The 22,960-nt window shown below is 45.4% G+C and overlaps 2 protein-coding genes across 5 annotated transcripts; one reads left to right on the top strand and one right to left on the bottom strand.

Annotated features, from left to right (window-relative positions):
- The first annotated feature begins 1,829 nt into the window (after window positions 1-1,829).
- On the top strand, window positions 1,830-15,420 carry TMEM140 (transmembrane protein 140). Of its 4 annotated transcripts, XM_019545168.1 has the most exons (5): window positions 1,830-2,153; window positions 7,868-7,968; window positions 8,821-8,914; window positions 11,182-11,328; window positions 14,215-15,419. In XM_019545168.1, the coding sequence occupies exon 5, from the start codon at window positions 14,272-14,274 to the stop codon at window positions 14,863-14,865; it is 594 nt and encodes a 197-aa protein (XP_019400713.1). In that variant the 5' UTR covers window positions 1,830-2,153; window positions 7,868-7,968; window positions 8,821-8,914; window positions 11,182-11,328; window positions 14,215-14,271; the 3' UTR covers window positions 14,866-15,419. The 4 variants fall into 4 exon arrangements, with proteins under 4 accessions (XP_019400713.1, XP_019400714.1, XP_019400712.1 ...); XM_019545169.1 differs by lacking the exon at window positions 11,182-11,328 and having other exon boundaries at window positions 8,821-8,945; window positions 14,215-15,420; XM_019545167.1 differs by lacking the exon at window positions 11,182-11,328 and having other exon boundaries at window positions 1,831-2,153.
- A 1,446-nt stretch (window positions 15,421-16,866) lies between these two features.
- On the bottom strand, window positions 16,867-22,228 carry CUNH7orf49 (chromosome unknown C7orf49 homolog). Its single transcript, XM_019545171.1, has 3 exons — window positions 21,827-22,228; window positions 20,610-20,676; window positions 16,867-19,573 (listed from the first exon to the last, which is right to left on the bottom strand). The coding sequence occupies exons 1-3, from the start codon at window positions 22,045-22,047 to the stop codon at window positions 19,340-19,342; spliced, it is 522 nt and encodes a 173-aa protein (XP_019400716.1). The 5' UTR covers window positions 22,048-22,228; the 3' UTR covers window positions 16,867-19,339.
- Window positions 22,229-22,960: the final 732 nt, after the last annotated feature.

The raw sequence follows: 22,960 nt of genomic DNA, 5'->3' as shown, positions 1-22,960 counted from the left end.
TGATGGAATAAATAGGGAGGCTGCCCACAGGCCCTCACCAGGCCTCAGTCCCACTGGACCTTGCTGCGTCCAGGCCCCTCACTTTGCCTCACTGGTAACTGTGTCACTGAAGGCACCTCAAGCCTTAAGGTCTAATTGCATGGCTCCAAATCCTTCCCTTTACTGTGCCCCATACCTCGCAGGTGTTACAAAGATGTTATTCCCCCTGTTGGGGCTTCGGCCTCCTCGGTCTCAGCCCCTTTAATCTAGCTAGGTCTTCTAGCCTAGGCCCGCTGTGTCAGACCTAGCTTTGAGGCACTAGCTTCAGTTTGTCCCTTCCAGTCACCAGGCCCCTGGCCCCTGTCTTCTATGTGGCTGCACCCCAGGTCCCTGTGTACTTGAGCCTGCCCCCAGCAGGGCTCAAGGCAGTCAAGTGTCCGCTGAGCACTAATAAGGCCTCCGTACCTCCCCTCATCCCAAACCTCTGATAGAAACAGTAGTGTAAATCATATCCTGGGCTGTAACATAACAATGGAAGCAGCCCTCTGCACCTTTAAAAAGGCAAAACTTTACCCCAAATATAGCATGCCTCCCTGTTTCTGTAGGCAGCACACAATCAGCCCAGCACCCCTGGGAGGCTCCCCTGGGCAGGAATTCCTTCCCCTGCGCAGTCAGGAAGAGACGCCCCTACCCAGCCCCAGCCTTCCACTTATAAGTTCCCAGGGCCCTGCCTATATCTGGTCAGCTGATCACTTGCAGGTGTCTGCTGATTGCCTCATTTTGCCCTGTTGCCCTGGCAACTGGCAGGTGCTATGCCCTGCCTGCCCTGCAGTGCTCCTTGGCTGGGCTGTCTTTTTCTCAAAGTAGCAGAGAGCCCAGGGTTCTCTATTACAGTGTAGAACAACAAACCATACAGGATATGACTAAGTGAAAATGGAATAGGACAAAGTAGAGGTCCAGGAAGTCATGAGCAGAGGCAGAGGTCAGCTCAGATAGTAAACAAGAAGTGGATCAGCACTGGACAGGACTATAATAGGAGTGTCATCTGTGAGGCATGGTCCACAGTGTGGGGAAGGTCGGAGCCGTGGGTGGTGGCCCATAAGGCTGAGGCAACCAAGACAGCATGCACCACAAAGATCATGGTAGCCTCCCACAATCCAAATATATAATATCCCAACAAACACATGGCAGGTGAATGCAGACAGACATCACAAATAAGCAGGCACAAATTTTTTTTTGGTGGATACCCTGACCCCCGGTTACACCTTCACAGAGCAAATGTTGCTTTTGTAGTCACATGGCTACAATAGAAGATTTCCGAGCAGTGGTTAGCAAACAGTGTGGTCCAAGTTGTCTCTAAACAGTCCTGAAATGTCATGGTTTGATGAGGATGGACTGGGGAGTCTGTGCAACATGTATAAAAATATAAATAATAGGGAGAGGCCTCTTGAAATAGATGCTTGTTCTACTACCAGTATCTGTATTAAACTACAGCTCTGGGAAGCCTAGGGAGTGAGGGATAGTCTATGTGGTTCAAACAGCAAGAAGGGCAAGGTCTACACTAAAAAATGGTTTGCTGGCCAACTGTTCTAGAGCAGATGTCATTATACTAGTGAAAGAGCGCTCTTGCCAGCTGGTATCATTCCCTAAGCAAAATAAGCTATCCTGGCAAATGCATTTCTATGCTAGCATATTTGTGCCTGTCCTTAAGACTTTGACCAGTATAAAATGCTGTAAAAAATAAGCACTGCCCTAATTAATTACTAGCCTGAGAGCAACATTTCTAGTGTACATGTCTTTTTCTTAGTAAGTAGCTCATTTGTATAAGCAGTAGACAGAAGAGATATGTTCAAACATGTTTGCCACCTGCTAGGCTCAGGCTTTCTTATGAATCCTTTGACAACACAGGGATTCTTTTTATTTGCGCACGACAAGAATGGAAAGTCCCATATCAAAATGAAAGTGAAAATACTTATCTTATAAAATCACACATTATGCAAATACAGTTCAGTTCTAGTGCAGCATTCAGAGCTGGTGCAGCACTCAGTCGGAGAACAGCTGACTAACAAAACACAAGGCTGTAGAAGCTGTAGTAGAGAAGATCGACAAAACAGAACGTGGAGTTCTGCCTGTTCTTGTTTTGGGAATTCAGCTTTCAGTATGATGCCTCTCCTGTAAGTATCCTCCCCATTGGCTACTCTGTTTTTGAGATGTTGTTTTTGAAATTATACTGCACATGTGAAAAACAAGTCTCTTTCCTGAGCCTTTTGAAGAGACACCAGCAATTTAAATCCCTGCTTCCATTTGATTTTTTTTACTTGTTTCTCTTATATGTAGAATATAAACTCAATCTAATCAAAAGGGATATGGGGAGATATTGTTTACTTTCCATATTTGCTTCTTTTGTGTATTTGATGATTGAGGGGTATAATCAGTTTCTTTCTGCATTATATTTTGTGAGTTTGACAGCACACTTTGTGTAGCCAATATCACATATTCGTGTCAAATTTTCATGCAGCAACAGAAAAGTGAAAACAATGTTTTAAATAGAAAAATTAACTAAAAAAAAAAATAGAAGCTGTGACAAAACCCTAAGCTGTCAAGGTGCTCCCAGAGATGCACCTGTTTGTGTAAGTTTACCAGTCCCCCACTGCATTGTGTGGGTCTGCCCAAGTTACTGATCTGCCCAGAAGTTATAACTGACCATAGGCAACTAAGTCAAATGACAGAAAAAATAAAAGGGTGTATTTCATAGGAAGAAAAAGTGATCAAATGCTTTGACAACAGAATATGGTAAAACAAACCTGACAAAAACTGACAGCCTCCTTAGGCTGCTCTCAGACTACCACCTAGCCTTCATAAAATGTCAATGAAAATTGCCCCAGGGTTAACCACCCCCTCAGTCCCAGCCAGCTCCCTCCACCCAGGGGCCTCCAGTCCACCTTTCCTCCCAGGGAGCCCTCCCCTGCCTGTCGCTCCTTCCAGAACATTCCACACAGCTCCTCCTACACTGACAGAGCAAGCAGATGAGATCAAGTATAAGTAAATACCTAAAATTACCCTCCTACAACAAGATGCCAACCCTACCTAACATTCCTCTTGTTTCTTCCCCCTCCCCCGTCTCCTCCCTTTTTTCCACTGGGTTAGATTTGTGGTTGACAAGAGTTGGATTGACTGAAAAAGTAAAATGAGATTATTGGCATTTCTATGATGCGTCTCCCTGACTTTCTTGCTTGAACAAAGTCAGGGTGCTCTAGTCATGTCACCTTTGTCTGCAGGGCCAAATTTTTCTCTCATGTCCGCAGGGCAGAGGCATTAATTTCAAAGGGGTTAAGGAACCATGGAAAAGAAGTGCAAATGACAGCAGAATCAGAAACCCATGGTTTTTTGTGTATGTGACAAGGTGTTCCTAAGACCACCAATTAAAGATTGACCTTTGTGCTCTGCTAACAATGCCTACAGGTGTTTAGGGGCTGTGATCTAACTCATGGCACTTTATACAAAGCACCATGAGTTAGAGCCCCCTCCCCACTGACCCAACAGACACCTATTGGATTGGGGGAAATCAAGCCTGCCTGCACCAGCCCTGGCCAGCAGCTGGGAGCACTTCACCAGCCTCCAAGGACACTGCCAAACCATCCCTCCCCACAGCCTGCCCCGCACCCTCCAGCTCTGGGGCTGCCAATAGGGGAGAGATGGGGAAAGAGAGGAAGCATCACAGAGCTGCCAGTAGCTTTTCCAGGCTGGAGCTGGAGGGGGGAAGGTGAGGTGGCCCGGCCCAACTACCCCAATACTATAGCTGGGGGGGAGGGCACAAGGTGAGGGGGCTCTGTTCCTTGCTTAGCTATCTAGCATTAAGTTATACTCAGCACCTTGCTTAGCTATCTAGCATTAAGTTATAAATGAAAGCCTGAAACCCTACACTCAGCTGCTGCCTTAAGCACAGAGGCACCTAAATTGCCTAGGTACCTCAGGGTGTCTACATGGTACAATGAACTGCCAGCCAGACATACCAAAGCTAGCTCTCAAGCTCAGGGTCTGGTCACACGTTACACTAAGGACATGTTTTATTGCGGTTTTCAATTGCTGGCTGGTCTGTCATTTTCCTATCTTCTTTACTTAATCTGCTCTTTGCACTGTGAGCAAGACCTGAGCCAGAAAAAAAGGAATAACGAAACAACAGCTTACTAATCATGTACAGGCATACCTCGTTTTATTGCGCTTCGCTTTATTGCGCTTTGCAGATATTGCGCTTTTACAAATTTAAGGTTTGTGGCAACCCTGTGTCGAGCAAGTCTATCGGCGCCATTTTTCCATCAGCGCCATTCGGCTCAGATGATGGTTAGCATTTTTTAGCAATAAAGTATTTTTTTAATTAAGGTATGTACATTGCTTTTTAGACATAATGCTATTGCACACTTAATAGACTACAGTATAGGGTAAACATAACTTTTATATGCACTGGGAAACCAAAAAATTTGTGTGACTTGCTTTATTGCGATATTCATTTTATTGTGGTGGTCTGGAACCGAACCCGCAATATTTCCGAGGTATGCCTGTACAAGTTCTTCTTTTGCTTAAAGGCAAACAAGTTTCGTTTGCTTAAAAGCATGCAACATCAGTGAAAGAGAAACCTGCTATCATTTACAAGAATCTCAAACACAAAAGCCTTTCAGCAGCAGTAAGGGGATATCTATAGGGCCTTTGTGCATTTTGCACTTAGAATGTGTTTTATTTTAGATTGTAGTAAGTGTTACTATGAGTTTAAAGTTTTCTGAGCAGCTGCACGGCAATGCTTGCTAAATAAAACATGTTATAAGTACCAAAGTCATTGAAGACTCTGGTACACTGCAGTGTGCTGCAGGGGGTGGGACTGACAAACAACCTTTTTTGGTCCCAGCTGCCCCACTACACCAGAGTCTCTTGATAGTATTACCTCCATAGAGCAGTGAGGTGTTAGCTCAACCCTTTAGGTGTCTGATTGAGAGCAGGGGTGGGCAATTATTTTGGCTGGTGGGCCACATGAAGAGTTTTAGTAAGCTGTTGAGGGACACACGCATAAAATCTTTCAGGAATAATAATTTTGAGAAATTATAGATAAAAACAAATCATACACTAAAATCAAATATCTACTATAACATATTTTAATTTTATTTTAAAAATCTTTTTGCCCTGATTTTTTTTTGTGTGTAGCGTGTATATAGAGGTGATTTGCATAATAAAAGGGGGATGGGAGGTGTAGAGTATGAGGTGGGGTGGAATTTGCCTGTGGGCTACGTCCTGGGAGCTCACCAACGGTGAAGGGAGGAGGATGTGGGGTGCATGCAGCAGAACTAACTTGGGCTGTGCAGATGCAATCCACATTCTTCACCCCCCATTCAGCCCAGGGCTGCCCCCATGGTGCTCCATATGGGACTGAGCCCCACCTGCTCCCACCCAGGGCAGCCTATGCCCTCCTCCCATCCACATGCTGGGGCAGGAGCTGCCCAGAGACCTGCTGCTCCAGGCAGGGGGGGAAGCTGCAGGTAGTATTCAAGACAAAGTGGAACAACTTCAATAACAGATATCAAAGGAGCCACCACCCCACCCAAAAGGGGTAAAGGCATTCACATGGGAAATATAGGTTCAAATCTTCTCAGGCATCACTACATCCTGTGGTTGCAGGGCTCTTGGGGGAAAGGGCTGAGGTGCTAAACTCCCAGGATAGATTTAATGGATGTGAATCTTGAGTAGAAGGACACACCTTCCTGAAGCTCAGTGCTAGGCATCTAACTCCTTAAAGGGAGGTGAGGATAAGCATTCAACATTTCCTACTGAAAACGTACACAAGCAAGACTGGGATGAGGGGTAGGGGAGCTGTGGGGCAGTAGGTGAGATTGAAGCAGGGAGTGGTAGTCTGTGGAGGTAATACTGCTTAGTACTGGACTTATCCCATTTGAAAATTTTCCTAATAGTAGATCAGCACTAACAGGATGCTAATATTAAAATCTAGTCAGCCTGGGAGAAGAAAACAATGCTGGTAAGCCTCAAGACAGCAGATCAATTCTCACCTCTAGGCATCGAGACTCTGTCATCTGCTGTTGTTTATGACTGTGACCAACAGCTGAATATATCACCAGCTGCAGCACACTCTTGAAAATCAAGCACACCGCTCATATCCATGCACCTCAGTGCTCCCACCCTTTCGTGTAGTAATACACTTTTGCATGCAGTTCACCTACCCTCTGCAACTTTTATTGCTTTTTGGCCCCTGTACTGATCTAGATGCTGGGAGGTGACTATAACAGAAACTATCATTAATTAGTCCCAGAATGAAGGCTCCTTTTGGATCCAGAATGATTTAGCAAAGACTGGAGGCAAGAAGCAGTGCTGCCACTACTTTAGAAAGGGAATGGGGCTGGAGATAGCGAGAAGAGATGGATGTCAAAGGGTTACAGTGAATTTGCAGGATACTATCTATTGCAGATTAGTGGCAGATGAGGTTCTGAGCACACCATAGGAGAATCCCCTCACTTCCCCTCCATGCTCAGAGGCAAGATCCTTCCCTTCCATTCCCCACTACCCCACCTGGTCACGCTGTTTTCCTCCCTGTCCTGAGGGCAGGGAGGGCTTCAGAGCAGCTTCTGCCCATTCCAGATGGGATGAGTAGGGCCTGGGCTCAGTTGGGAATGCAACACAATGGCAGCAATGGTGATGTGTGGGTGGGTGGGTTCCCCTTCCCTGCCCAGTCCCTCCAGGAGCAGGCATAAGAGGGAACACCCTCCTTCATCGTGGCTGCTGTCGCCACTGTCCCAGCTGAGCCCAGCCTCTGCACAGCTTGGCTGGAGTAGGCCAGATAGGCTCTAAAGCCTCCTGTGCCTGCCAGACAACACAGAAAGCAGCAGCAAGAGAAAGATGGGAGGGGAAAGGATATGTCTTTGAGCACTGAAGCGGGGAATCTCTTGAGGTGTGATCCAGTCCAGAAAGATCCACCCCTAGGCACTCTTCCCCTCCCTCCCAACTCCTGCTTAGCCTGTTAATGTTCATTGGAGGTTAGCATATCAACCCACATGCTGTAAGTCAGCTGACTGCTCCTCTGTCTTCCTGCCAAGGCAAGAAGCAACAGGGCTTCTTGTTTGTGATAAGCAGGGCTGCTATTTCTGGGGATGTGAGCTTCCTGCATCCCCTTGGTGCCAGAGCTGGAGTTGGCATCAAGGCAGGTATGAATTTAGACATGCTAAATGTATTAAATAAAAGTTTCTCTTTCAAGTGAGACCAAGCTTCTCTATGAGCCACATGCTTACTAAACAGCAGATGACTTTTTTGTATATAAGCCTTGTCAGCTGGGCCCTAATGTTCCTTCCTCTCTCCAGCTGTGGTGCAGAGTAGGAACAGCTACCTTCTAACTCAGCATTGGCTGAAGTGTCACATATTGTGTGAATAATTTGAGAATGAAAAATGACATTTACATGTAAATTCCTAGAAGTCTGCTGTGCTGTATGGGAAGCAAGGAACCCCAGGTCCCCTTTCCCTGTTATTCCAGCTGGTGATTTATACCAAAGTTGGGCTTTTCTAGTTTGATGTGGATTAGAATCAGTAAGTTACTAACCAGTGTGTAGGGAAGGGTGACAGAGAGCCTGGCTGCAGGGGCTGGTTGCATATGGCAGTTTTTACCACTCTAAAAGATGATGGGGTGTCACAGTAAACAACAACAACAGAGCAAGTGCTCAGCTACCCTGGGGTTGTGGATGAGTCATCTGTTGTAATTTGGGGGCTCCTGGGTGGAAATGATTTGGGATCTATTATTCTTTTCAGTTCACACATGCTCCTTTATTTCCCAGTGTGGTGGGCTACGGGTTTGATTGTACACAAATTTCTGATGTCTTTGAACCTTTGCGCTTTGTTATAGTGAAATGCAGGCTCTTGGTGAGTGTGCCATACCATTCAGGACTTTCCAGAAGCGTGTCTTGAGGAAGACCTCCAAGAGAGACCTTAGGAAGCTGAAGTGAGGTATGGATGGGGTAGGGGTTTTCTTGGAGAACGATAGATTTTGGGTACTTGTCTTATAATGGTGTGTGATCCTAAAGAAATAAGTCCTTGATAGGGGAGAAGAAGCCACGGGGGGGCAAGGGAGGTAGGAAAGAAATGTTCCCTTAGATGTTAAACCTCTATGAATAAATAATATGAAGAAAGCTATGGGTTAGTATTTGATACAGTGTTCAGATTAAGGCTTACATTGCCCTTGTATGTGGGAGGCTGGGGTCCCAGCCCTTGTCCAGGTGTCTTGGTATAGATCCTGGGAGTATTGAGGACCCTCCAGAAGCATCTGTGCTGCAGTTATTGCCAGGGATCTGCTTACAGTATAATTTTTCCATGGCACACTGAAACCATGGCTTGGTCCAGTAGTTGAGAAGTTTTAACCACGTCCCCTAGCTCTGCTAAAAACCACAGCCTCTAGGAAAGGGGTGGAATGTGTGCCTCCACTTCCCCAACAGTGACAACCAATAACGTGTTATTAATGGGATCCAAGCTGAGTCCTCTGCCCCGGTGGGAAAATGATGATTTAAGAAGCAGTCACCTGAGGGTGGAAACCTGCAAGAGGATGAATGACTTTCAGCAAAGAGAAATGCCGTAAGGGAAGTGGGGTGCTTGAGATTAATCCTTTCTCTGTAGACTGCTCAAAGCCAAATGCAGAGTAAGCAGGTTCAAGCTCCTGCTTGCTTATGACAACTTGAAGACCCAAAGAGCAAGTGATCCATAAACTCTTGAGGGCCTGGAACAAGTAGGCTGCTTTTTACTGATCATGCTTCCCTGAGCAGATGGGCTGGGGAACTTCTCCTTACCTCTGATTTTGTCTTTCAGCCCAAAGAGAGAACCCAGAAAGTATAACCGAAAGGAAACCAAGTCTCTAGAAGAGAAGCAGAGTAACGTCTGCCAAGAAGAACTGCCATTAGGGGTTTGTCTGTCCAGTAGTCCTGTGTGAATAGGCAGCTATTCGATTCAGCTTCGGATCCAGCCAATTCAGATGCCAGCGATCCAATTCAGAGCTCCGGATCAGTTTCCCACTTCAATTCAGCCAAATTGGTTCCAAAGCTTTGGAGCCGCTTCAGTGATCCGGCCATAGGGTATAATGGAGAATCAATGAAATATTTACAACTTTGTTGGTTTTTGTCTGATTTGGATGAAACTTGCAGGGGTGGTAGCCTCTGTGGAGATTATGATGCCTACCAAGTTTCAAGGAGATGGGTATAGGGGCGTTTGGGGAAAGTGCACCTCAAATTCTTGAAAGCAAAACTCATGTCACGTGTATATGTTGCACCACAGGGGGGTGAAGACTGCAGAGGGGGATCACTCCTGCTGAGGCCACAAAGCCTGCCAAGTTTCAAGGTGATAGGTGCAGGGGGAGTCTGGCTTCTGGGGCCCTGCACCTCTGGCTGCTGACAGGCAAAACTTGTGACATAGATGACCCTGTGTGTGTTAAGGCGCAGTGAGGTGAAAACTGCAGACCTGCTAGCCCATGCTGAGGCCACAAAGCCTGCCAGCTGTCAAGGACATAGGTGCAGGGGGGGGGTCTGGGGCCCTGCACCCCTAGCTGCTGACAGACAAAACTTGTGACATAGGTGCTTGTGCAACTGACTGTGTCTGTCTTGGAGCAGTTGATGATCTGTATTGATTATTTCCTCTCTTTAGTCTGTGGTTTTGGTGTTAATCCTTATTCATCAGCTCGTTACATTAGCTAGCTACTGTGTATTGAGCTGGTCCCTGAGTGAATCATGATTGACTGGTAATACAGTAGCCTAGCAGCCAGGCCTGCCCTAGTCCCCCATCCCCATGCCCCAAGACGGACACAGTTGCACAAGCACCCGTGTCATGAGTTTTGCCTGTCAGCAGCTAGAGGTTCAGGGCCCCAGAACCCAGAAGCCCTGCACCTATCTCCTCAAGAGTTGGCAGGCTTCGTGGCCACAGCAGGGGCCGCCATCTCTGCAGCTTTCATCCTGCTACACCTTAACACACAGTGTCACCCATGTCACGAGTCTTGCTTGTCCGCAGCTTGAGGTGCACATCCCCCTCCCCCCCAAACCCCTGCACCAATCTCCTGGAAACCTGGCAGGCTTTGTGGCCTCCACAGAGGCTACCTTCCCTGCAGTTTTGACCCCACTGTGGCTTAACACATACATGTGACATGTGTTTTTGCTTTCAGGACTTTGAGGCGCAGTTTCCCAGAAACCCCTGCGTCTATCACCTTGAAACTTGTCAAGCATCATGCTCTCAGCAGGGGCTACTACTATCCCTGCAAGTTTCATCTGAATCAGCCAAAAGACAACGAAGTTATAGATATTTCATTGACTCCCATTATACTCTATGGCCGAATCCACTCCGAATCGATTTGGAAAGCCTAAAGCTTCCAGCAATTAAATTCAGCCTCCAAATCACCCATATCATCTCTGAATCATGAGCCGAGGCTTTGCACAGCCCTGTTGTCCAGAATATTTCCACAGTTCCCTCTTCCTCGATTCCTCAACCCCACATTGAGATTGGGTCTCAGGAACTGTGACATGCAGCAGAGGCACCTGGTTTTTAGGCATTTCCCATCTACCCTGCTGCCTTATCAGAATCCACAGGCTAAGTTAAGCACTTAACTCTCCCTGCGCATTGTATTGGAAGCTTAAGTGCCTTAGAATGGGCCATACAATGAATGAGAAGACCCCTGATCTAGCCAATAACACAGCTTAGAACTCTCTCTTGAAGGTGAGTGCTCACATTATCTCTGGATACAGAGCAGGGTCAACCTTCTTTCAAAACACGGTATGAAGACTATGCCACATCAACCCATTCCATCCATAAATATTTCAGCAGTTGGAGCACTTACCTGGGATGTAAGAGACCTGAGCTCAGGGCCCACCTCAGCCTGAGGGAATTGCAATCCACATCTCCCGGGAGACTGCTTTCATTCCCGACTAGAGGCTAGGCTGGTGGGGGGCACCCTCCATCACTCCTGTTCAACTTGTTTGACTTTGCATAGTATTATTAATCATTGAGTCAGGAAAAGCTAGGCAGTGTATATACATTACTCCAGCCTGCTGAGAGGGGGTATTCTCATGGGGGAGTCAGGCTTGTAGTCCTTACTTCAAAAAGTACTTGTATCTGTATCCAAACCTGTTTAATGCAAAATACAAACAGTGCTTGCATCAGGGTATTGAAACCAGAGCTGTCTTCTTCCAGGTGAGGGCCCTGATCAGCAGAGAACACCAGTCACTGGCACCACATTTTGGCCAGAGCCTGGAAAGTGTACAGATCACACCAATAGATCAAGGCCCTTGGGGGCAAGATAGGCAGAGGAATCTGTACTTTGGTGGACTCACATTTAAGGTAAGCTGTTCAGCCCAATTAAGACTGGCATTCTGTGCATGTATAGAAGCAAAATTTTAGGTGCAAGAGATCCTTAATACAACTATTTAGGCACTTAAGTGCTTCTAGGATTAGGCAGCAGTTGAATATGTGCATATGTGTTGGGGTGGGGGGAGATTAAGGATCTGAAATTAAGACATAGGTACTCAAATTCTGCCTAAATCCCACTGAGCTCTCTCATAGACCTGTACTCCAGTCCAAAGCTCAAACTGCTCATCAGCCTTTTGTTTGTTTCTCATGCATTATGTTTCATACACTTTCGCTTTCAGTTCTAGTAAAAATAAGTACTTCCCAGAAAAGCTGCTAGTATCATCTTCCCTAAGATACATAACACACAGAGGGCCTCATTGCCAAGCTTGATAGTTAACTTAATAGTTAACCTGGCCTAAAGACTGACTCATTGTCCATGCACAAAGTATCTCCCTAGAAGCTTCTACCTGGAGGAACTTCTGTTCATGTTACTCCCCTACAACAATCTGAATTTAGATTGAATTTACTAGGTCTTTACAATGAAACTGTAAATGCTTCTTCCTTTCCCCTGACCCACTGAGCATGACAAAAGCCAGTTTTCTAGTGTAACAGTTGCATTAACCCTAAATGTAACTATGACTTGAAGTTTATTTGCCTCTTTAATCTATTGTTTTAGGACTTAGGTAGAGGTATGGTTTTGTATTCATAACTCCTTTTCTATGTGGCACTATATTAGCAGGATCCTGGCTAGCATGTTGTTGAAATAGGATACATAATTAGTGCTGAATCCAGTAAGGAAGGTTGAATGCTATATCAACACGCAACTCTCACTTGTGTTCTCTGTGTAACTATATGCATCTTGCCCACATCCATTCATCTAGCCAAATTCCCAAGTCACTCTGTTTCCCATAATGTCCAAGGTCACAGGATACTGTCACAAGAGCTCCCTTCTGACCTCTTTCTATGCTAGACTTTTTTTTTCTTCCCCCACCAAGCAAGCAACTTCGTTTATGGTCTTTTCAGTCCATTTACTAATATTACCTATTCACATATTTCTTGGTTGACCTCTTCTCCTTCAGTTTACCCTTCCTTGAAGTATGGTGCTGGCCAAATGAGGACATCTCATAACATCTCTACATTTTAATTGTCAAGGAGGCTTTCTTATTTTCCAACAGCAGCTGCAAAGTTCCAGCAGCCTCTTCGATTTGTCCTATGAACTGCATACAGTATCTTTAAGAGTAGTCTCTAGTACTTCATTTCAAAGGCTTGTATTTGTCTCTTTACACCTACATTTGGGGTCCAGCTTTCAAATGTGCATACAGCTTGTTGATATTGCCATTAATCTAAAAAGACAGATCCTTATTTTGATAGAGCTATCCTTATCCTTCAAGACCTTGGATAGTTTTCCTTGTACTACTGTTTCTATTGTAATTCTTGTCTGTACTTCCGTGTCTGATCTACAGTTTTCTGAGAGATTTTACTTCAAATATTTAAACAAGTTAAATTTTCCAGGATGCCCCCCTTTTTAATATATGTATCTGTATTGCCATGTACAGCCACAGACCTGATATTTCTTTTACCCACAGTGATCTCCATTTCATGAAATGTTGCTATAGTGTTTAGGGCCTACGTTAATTCTGCCAGTTTCCTTACTGATCCTGATTAGCTTGCTTTATCTTTTTCCTTCCTCTAGTAGGGGACATGGTCCTCTTCCTTGGATCTCTCCAGTGTATTTTTAACAGTGCTTTCAGCTGCAGGACCTTTATATTGCCCTTGTCGATTAGGGAGTTCTTAGGGGAGGCAGGGGTGGGCAGCGTACCTTGCAGTTGTGCAAAAGGTGGTTGTGTAGTTTTACAAATTAGTTAAACAAGCACTTGTCTAGACTAGTTTCGATAGGGATAATCCTGCTTTTGAGCAGTGCATTGGACTACATAACCTCCAGTGGTCTCTTCTACCTACAATTGATACTAACCTATCAAAGTGTTCAAGTGCATCTAAAGAGAAAAGAAAATGCCCACCTATCTTACATCAATGTGAATCTTAAATTCTTCCCATAAGGTACTCCCTGACAAGAAAAAATAAGAAAAGTTGCTGTAGAGCGATGTGATTGTATAGATATTCCCTGGATTGATATTTATGCTTTGTCACAAATCCCCATAAAGCCAAATACAATCAACATTTTTTTGTTTTTCTAATTGGCTACCAAATGGAAATGCATTACAATATACTTTATGCAAAGTATTCTCAAATTGCAAATCTTCTCAGGTGTATTAAGGTCTTTTGTGAAACCTGCCTGTCCTGCTGGTGCTATATTTTCTATCTGTGGCTTCAATTAACTTGGCAAAATATGTAGTAGTACCTTGCTTGGGTAACTAATCAGGCCTATAGTTCTGCGCTTACTGCAGTCTCACAAATTTGTGAGAACTGAATTATCACTATCAATCTTGTCTATTGCTCAGCCAATTTCAAGGCTGCCATTTAAGGTTACAGATCTTAGGAAGGATCCCAGTCAAATGATTATCCCTGTTTTACAAATTCAGCAAGGATATTGTCATCGCCTATATCTTTCCTGTTTTTTACACTTTGCTATTGCTGCCTCAGCTTCAGCCATAAGGATTGCTTAACAGTGAGTTTAACAACTCCTCGTATAGGTCATTAGCAGCATTTGATCCTTGGATCTCTAGCACAACAGTATAAAATCCTACCACTTAATGAATCTCACAGAATGAACGAGTCCTTAGGCTGTTTATCCTCTAGCAGACTAGTCCTAAAAGAGGACATTAGCACTCACTCTGTTGGTGTGTTATGTAGAAGAAAACAGTGGTACCTGTGGCATATACACTGAAATTGAAGGTTCTCTCTGTTCATGTCTCACAGCAGGTCTCTCTGAAGAGGGCACTACTGAAGCATCAAGGACCCAGGGGAGCAACCAGAATGGTCCTATTTTGCCAGAAAAAGTTGATGCATCTGCTCCATCTGATTATTTTCTTTCTGGCTGTGGGGTCTGTTGCCCTGATGTTTTATGCCCTTTTGGTGGAAACTGGAAACATTGTCAACCTTCCTAAGAAAAGAATTGGCTTCTATAACTTCTGCCTGTGGAACGAGACAATTGAAGACCTGCAATGCCTGATGATCAAGGACTTTGAGAAAATAGACATTCACCAGGCTGTGATAGCCGTGGCAAGGGTCCTTGTATATTGTCCCCTAGTCATCTGTCTCTTTTCATTGCATCTCATTGTGCATGTGCAGGGTAGTAATGACAGAATGGAATGGGAACTGATCCTGATGATGCTGGGCATCACAACCATAATGTTACCTGGTGGCCTTAGCTTGTTTTTGTTTCAGGTCTGGACCTGGATACAGGTCTCTGAGCTTTCTGTAGGTTTCATAGCATTAGCTGGGGCTCAAGTTCTGCTGGTGCTCCAGCTGGTTGCTGCTGCTACATATCTCAAGTGGGTGAAGGATAAGATTATCACGGGCAGCTCTTCCCCTGAGGAGCAACTTCTGACGTTCCCCTTGAACGTCTGAAGAGAGAAAGGGAAACACACTGACTACTGAAAGGTACCTGTGGTGTGACTGCTTTGCTTATACTTATATATATCTTAACAGTTAAATATTTCATTTATATAAACTAAATCATAACTTTTATTAACTTAGATTAACTTTTATGTAATGATTTGATTAGTCATCATTAGTAGTCTAGAATTAAACATCTGTTCTAAAGTTCTTATTGCTTAGCATAAATATATTGGTCTCTGTGAGTGAGTGCTTATGCTAAGCAAGGCCTAGCATTAAGAACAATGCACTAAAACTCCCAGAATGCTTCAAGGAGGTTGAGAAGCCAGCGATTTGACATTCTGGTAATCACTTTCTAACCCTTAGATAAAGATGCTGACCTTCTGACCTTTGAACAATGATAAAAATAGCAGGCAAGCCGCTTATATTGTTAAGAATAGGAAACTGCATGGCTAAACCACAATGACAAAAAAACAACCATATATTATGTCAGCCTTGACATTTTAACCCTGCAAAAACCAGCAAAACATATAGATGAATAATGTATTTAGGTTATAGAAAAGTAACATAAGAAATATAAAGGTCATTAAGAATTAACATAAGAAGCGTAAAAATTATAATACAAAGCGTATCACCTGATATTATAATATAGATAAGTTAACTAAATGACCAATAGAAGTAAGAATTAGAAATGCATATGTATAAGTGTTATCAGATATAACTGATAATAAAGCTATGTTAGATGCCTCACTGCCACCATGGGGACAGTTTTGTATCTTTTGTTTAAAAAAAAGATAAGGGACTCCTTTTAAATGAGCTATTGACCAGTTCTGAGACTAGTGAATCAGGCAGCCGCACCTAGCCTCCAGGTTAGAGAGCAAGGGCTTGATTTGGGAACCTCGTGAACCAACAGACCTCCTTTAGTTTATGACTTCGTGAAACAATGAAAGTTTTAAATTGAACATCCAGGTCTGAGCCTGTGCTTAATTCAGTCCTTATATAATTCAGCATCGAACTCACACAGTCTCACGATTTTAGACCATTTGACCTATTGGACTTATTACTTAAGCATTTTCCTTATACTAAATTTGTGTATGGGTTTTCAGTATGTCTGGCATATGTGGAAAAAGGTAATGAAAGGGTATATTATCTTCTATGCTGCTCTTCTCCAGTCCAGCTTGGACTCCTTCTCTTCCCCTGCAAATAGCTGAACTGCTACAACTGGGAGTAAAGGGAAGCCTTTTTTTTGATACCACTGAACTCCTTCAGAAGACTTAGTCTTCAATGTCACCTCGGAAGCTAGAAATATTTTGTTAGTTTATTAGTTATGTTCAGCACAGCTAAACAATGAAGCTCAAGTCATTGAAGGCATTCAAGCACCTGCCTCACTTCTAATATCAAATCAGTTGGCTGAATGGAAATGTCTCAATAGTTTTGACAATCTGGGCTCAAGTTATTGCAATTAATCTTTGTTAGTTAACCTATCGTTTTGGTTTGTGTATGCACTATTTCAAGAACTGAATGGCCTGGTGCATTTGAGTGTATAGCTGTCGGCAGAAACCATGGAATTCTACCTGTAGCTCGAATCAGCTGTGATTTTGTGGCTTAAAGCAATGCCCTGTCCCTTGGTTTCTACTTCTGGAACATTTCAGCCTCTGGAACAGTTCAAATAAAGAAAGAGCAAGAGTAGTTTGGCTTTCTTGTTCCATATACCAGCAGCCTTGGGTGTGCCTCTTCAAATATAGTATGTTTAAAATATAACAGGCAGCAGCAGTGTGGGACTCGGCGCTATGCTGTTTCTGCTACAGCTGCCTGCTGTTGGGGGCAGGGTGCTGCAGCTGGGGGCCCCTCCAGCAGGGCTGTGAGTGGGGGGCAAAAGGCAAGAGTGGGGCAGTGAGGGGTACCAGCAGGGCTGGAGGGGCTCTGGGGGCACTGATAGGCACCAGCAGGGGGCTTTTAATTTTAAGAATGGATTTTGGGGGTTTTGTCAGAGAATTTGTGATTTAAAAAAAAAATCAGACAAAACCAGGATCCCTGGTAATGACCTACTCTTCTTGCCAGAGAAGTCAACAAAGTCCCAAATCATAATCCCTGCTCCAAAATAACAGGGCATCAGCATCATCCAGCTCCTCCTCCTTCCTCCTGCTTGGCCTTCATTCCACCTTGTAGCAGGGACTGAGGCCAAGCCCATGCTATACCCCTACTGAGCCAGCTGCGCTGTCAGGAAACTTACCCAGCCCGATCCAGACAACGGGTGCATTGCCAGTGCACCGGAGGAAATGGTCCAAGGAGAGCCAGGGAAACAGGCAGGAACCTGGGGCCAAAGAACATGCGCCCCAGGGAGCTGGCTCTGACTGGCCTGGACAAAAGACCAGGTAATTTAAAGGGAGACTTCAAAAAAGGTGTGCCATCTCCAGGAACAGGGACTGGACAGCTGGCCCAGGGAAGAAGACCCAACAAATCTGAGAATCCTACTGACCTAAACCTTGTGGAGTGTCACAACCCAGGTGAGCCCTGAGCAAGGATCTTCTCTGTACACCCAGAAAGCTAAGTAACAGCAAATGGCAATGTAATGGGGGTCATCCCAGCAAGCCCCTAAAGCCAGGACTAAGCGGGGAATACCCATAGAACAGTTGGTAGAAGCTAACTGGGAGGAGGGAAAGAACGGACCCACTGAGTGAAGTGGGACCTTGAGAGAAGTTGAGGTGGCCAAAGCAAAGGAGAGATTTGTGTGGCACACTGGGGAAAAGAAAAACAGAGCTTAAACCAGGTGGTGATAGCCTAACAGAACCCTCAAACTGGGAAGGAAGCAAGAGTGATCAAACCTTTTTTGTGTGCATGTATACTGGAATTAGAAACAATTGTGACCAGGAGTAAGGGATCTCACCTTTTGCTTTATTACCCCCATGTAAATACAGTCCAGATAGAGAGAATGATCTCCTTTGTCCTTGATTTATGGTTACAAGACCCTAATTCCCTACAACTGAGTCTTTTAAAAGTGGTTTAGTTTACAAAGCCTGAAGTAAGGCTGGAAGAGAAAGTGAGAAAGGAGTTAAATTCATGAATAATCACAGAAACTTAAGAGTCACTAGAAGGAAGGAGTAGAGATGATGACAAAGAGAGAGGAGAGAAAAGAGGATGGGTAGAGTATAACCCAATCAATTCAGCCAAGGAGAGGCTCAACCAGAAGAAACTGAGACCAAAGAACCACAGGGTAAATAACCTGGCTGAGCTTGAGCAGAGACTCTGCAAGGTATCTCACACTCCTGACCAACACAGAAGAGTGACCAACCACCTGAGAGGAAAGGGGCAGGGTGAAGGGGAGGTGGAGCCCTGCGGAAGACCATGGTCCCTGCCAGACTGACCTCTGCTCAGAGTCATCCATCCTCTCGAATATTATTACACCATCAAGGCGTGGCAGGAAAGCGGGAAGGACAAGCCCGAGGTCAAGGTAATTCTAATGCAGCTGGGTGGACGAGGGCACATGCTCTCACACCCCTAATCCGCTGCACGTATCTACTTCAATATTCCCTCCTTTCACACTGATGTTCCCTTTCAGCATGCTCTGGGACGAGTGTTGGAAGGCCAGAGTTAAACACTAGTTTGCTATCTGGCAGGCAACTTGCTGCTGCTGCCTACTCCACCCGTGCGACTGGCCCAAGTTCCCAATAGTATACTTTATGGAAGGAGATAGGATTTCAAATAGCCTAGAGAGCATCCACAAGCAAGGACATCATCAGATGCTCCCAGAGAGTAGACACTCATTTGAAAAATAAGAAGTTGAGACATCAAACTTAACATAATGTTGATAAAAGACAACCTGCAGAAAGAACTCCTGGGTTAGCAAGGGCTACAACCCAGCACACCTTCCCCACTCTGCCTCACACTGACCTGAAGGGTCAAACCTAGGGCTGAGAAGAATTCAGTCTCCATGACCCCCGTGCAAAGACTGCCAGTTAGGAAGTCCCACAGTTCTAAGTGAGGTGGGAGGGCCCAATGGTAATAAGGGGTAGAATGAGTATTAAAAATGGAGAAGCAGCCAAAGTCACAAGCATCTCCAAGATATTCTGGTCATGAACATGCAAGCTCAGTTGAGGGCATGACTGGATGGGAACTGTTTACTCTCATTCATACATGCACTCTCAGCTTTTCTTCATTGCTTACTTTCTTTCCACAAAAGAGGAAGAAGTGTCAAAGGGGCTATTTAAAAACAAGCAACTCTTTAAGCAGTTCTGATATTCCAAACAAAAAAACCCCAATGTTCATCTTCCCCATAGCCAACACACAGCAAAGGGTCTTTCCAAGGCCTTGTTATGAGTTCCACGTTCATTTTGTACAGAGACCACTGGCTTCCCAAAAGCATCTCTGCTGTCATCATTTCTAGATCCATCATTCTAGGAACCTCGTGGATCTTTCCGACTTTCTGTCCTCTAAAATGGTTCCCGCTATATTAGTTTTGATTGGAATAGCAGCAGCAAAACAGACTTTAAGTAAAAAATATCTCCCTGACATATTTTAAAACATCGTCGTCCTCATCCTCTGACACAGTCCTGTCAGCACAGCCCAAAGCTTCAGTCTGGGGCTTGGTGCGTGACTTTGGTGTTCTGGACCCACTTGTAGTTGCTGGACTCCACTGAGGATCAATCTGCAACTGCTGGCATCCCTGCTCCTCTTCACTTTCGGACAAAACCTTGTCCTCTCTTTCCTTGCATTTCAAATTCTGGCAAATAAAATAATTGTATACACCCATAAAGCATGTTGTCTCAAAGATAAAGCCTTATCCAAATAGCCAGATTTTAGATGATTATAGAAAGGGTTTCTATTTCACCCTGAAGTGGCAACACTCCACATCCAGAAGTGTAGGTCCAGAAATTAATACTGCTCTGGCCCACTGGAACCTCAGGGGAAATCATACTAGAGACCAATGTTTTGCACCTAACTGCAATTTGGTGAGAACCCTGCAGCTAACATTTTTACAGTCACAAAAGCTTTGGATTGTTTAATGACCTCAAGTGGTTGGCGATTCTTATATTATATACCCTGAGAAATTAAAGGCTCTTCAGGATGGAACAGGAGAGGATCAGAAACAAGTACAGCAATGGTTCTCAACCAGGGTGCCACTGCAACTGGGTGAAGCATGCTCTCCTGCCTGTATTAGGGTTATCCGATAAACTTAAAGGAAGCAGGAGTACCCAGTCCTGCCACAGCGCTTTCTGGTCCTACCCTGCACACTCCTCCCAGAAACAGAGGTGTTGTCCTGCCTTCTCATATTTATTTACAGACACTTAAATGCCCCCATCACCTTAGTCCCTGGTCATCTCCCCAACAGCCAAATAGGAGAGTTCTATCATCTGCATTTTACTTACAGGGAACTTGAGGCCCAGAAATTAGGTGACCTGCCCAAGGTTAAACCAGTAGGCTGTGGCAGAGCATGATACAGTCATTGAATCCTGTACCTAAACCAGATGGATGCCCCTTCCTTTCTCTGGCCTAGTTTACTCCCTGCTGTCCCTTACATCACAACAGCTTCAACAAGGGTGAATGCTCAAGTTCTCATACTGAATTATGGTGTTACTAACATACAGTAGATGGGAAAAAAAGGAGAAAGTTTCTTTTTAGCTTTCCTGGCAAGGGAGTTTCCCTAAGGGAAGGGGCACAGGGCAGACATTTTAAAATTAGTCTGGGCAAAAGCACTGGTGGAAGTTTGATAAAGCCTGATGAGGCAGGGAGACAGGCCCGTAGACATCACTGCTCACCTCAGCCAGTATCCCCAGCGCCACAGTCACCAGCTCGGCTTCATTCATACAGTAGACAGTCACAGTCCTGGAAAGAGAGAAAGGAGACACCAAAATCAGGGATAACATAGGGAATGTTGAGCTGCAATGCACAAAAAGATACAGGTGGAAGTTAACACATTCTACTCTCCTCTCACTACCCCCTGCTTAAACTGAGACTTCTACATCTGTGGGAGTTCACTCTACCAGGTCACCAAAAAGAAGATGCAGGGCAAGTGTGTGGGAATGATACTGACTGGGTTAGACGGTGGGAACAGCAAAGCGTGTGCAGCCTCGAGTCCAAGACACAGGCTTGTGTCACCCAGATGCTCTTTATCTTGCTCAGAGACTGACCACAAAACCAAGCAAAGCTGCTGCTTCTCTGAACATGTGAAGGAGTTAAGAGAAGAACAAGAGCAGAGGGTTACAGCAGGTGTTTCCATCTATGAGGCCCCCAGCTTGTCTATGAATGCTGCCCCTCTGGAAACACCCTAGGTGTGCACATCGTAGGAAAAAGCAGGCAGGATCCTACACAGGGTTCACTTCAGGAATCCCCTTTGTTCCCAAAATTCTTGTTTTTGAAAGACAAGAAGTCAGAAATGGGAGTGAGATTTTCTTGTCTCTCAGTCTTACACCAATGTAACTGCACTGGCTGTAGTGTTGTTCCTTGTATACACCAGCTGCAAGCAGCAATTAGGTACCTCTTCTGGGTCTGATCCTTCTGTGCCTTTCAATAACCATCCTAAAACCTTACACTGCTAACTGTCCCTAAGGGCTCTCAAAACACTTCACCAACTGTGGGAACAAAGATCAGCAACAGCAACTCTGTGGGACAGGGAATGCAGGGAGCAAAGCAAAGAATTATTTAGCTCACAGCAAATGTGAAATTGCAAGAGGTATTCAGCTGTGGTTCTAGCACTAAGACTCTCCTTGGCATCTGTGAAGTGCTATCAGATCTATGCACTTAGAGTCCTGAGGTACAGAACACAGGGCCCACCACCACATGCCCCCCAGCCACCAGGCTGGGAAGCCCTATAGCTCTGAAGCAAGGCAGAAGGCCCCTTAATGAGCCACTGCCTCCACATCACTCGCAAAACCATACCTTCTTCCTTGGAAGTTTCTTATCCCGGCATCAGTCAGATCCCATTTTGCTTAGCATACTTGAATCCACATAATCAGAGATGGCACGATACACTTACCCTGCCGCAGCTGCCTTCTTCCTCCTCTTGGGTTTCGTTGGTGGCATCGTCTCTCTCTGCTCTGCCACCCCTGCTATCATCCATGGGGGGAGGACCCTCTTCTTTGCTGTTGATGCAGAGGCCTCCATCTCTTGTAATGTGCAAAAGGAAACGCTACCCACAATCAAGACACAGGCACAAAGATCAAAGTCAGGACCACCTGTCCTAATGGTTAGCACCATACACACACTCTCACACAGCAACCTTTATTAATGCTCTGCTAAGGTGGCACCAGGAAGAAATGAACAACAGGCCCCCAGCGAATGTCTTGAGAAGACACTGGCTAGGTAGGTAGAAAGACAGACAGACAGACACATGCAAGGAAACAGGCAGTACCTTTTTTTAAAAAATATTTTTCTATAGTCCAAGCTAAATTAGCCCAAACAAATTCCAAATCTGAGAGTCAGTCCACTACCAGCAAACATCCCCTACCCCCATCTGGGGCTTCAGATGTTCCCAAAACCTCTGGCAGGCATCCTACATGCAGGCCCAAGCCTGGAGGCTTGGTGTTCACATGCCCCGAGTTTTTCTTGCCCTCAGCTGTAAGGCCGCAGGGGCAAGCCAGGGACGAGTCTCCCACTTCCATAAAGTGGGCATAAAGCCAAGGTTAGCTATGCATTACATATGTGGGTACTATCCCATGCCAGCAGAGCGGTCTTCCGTAGTGCAACCAGGAAGCCACTGTGGTGATCATGTTACTTCCCCTGCCAGGCAAGCATAGACTACACTTGATCTGAGCCTTCAAGAAGTCAGTGTCTGCGCCTGTAAGCCTATGTACCTGTACTGGTCGTGCGCAGTCACACTCCTGTCCCCTCCTTTGACACACAGCTACAAACAAAGGCTGACTCTCATCACCCGAGACCTCCCTTGCTCTCAGGCCGCGCTGACCTGCGGTCAGGCCCCTGGGCACGAGGAAGACCCTGGTGCTGAGGCTCCCAAGACCCCCCCACAACTCACGCGGCTGCCCCGTGCCAGAGGCGGGCGAGCTGAAGGCCCGGCCCCGCCCCGGAGGAAGGGGGCACGGGCAGCCCAGAGCTGCGGGCCGCCAAGGCCCGACTCCCGCTCGGCGCTCGCCGGCCTCCCCGCGCCTCAGGC

Source organism: Crocodylus porosus, unplaced genomic scaffold (genome assembly GCF_001723895.1).
Source record: "Crocodylus porosus isolate Cpor-Errol unplaced genomic scaffold, CroPor_comp1, whole genome shotgun sequence".
NCBI lineage: Eukaryota > Metazoa > Chordata > Crocodylia > Crocodylidae > Crocodylus > Crocodylus porosus.
The sequence above is the reverse complement of the archived record's forward strand: the minus strand, read 5'-3'. Positions and strand labels throughout refer to the sequence as shown.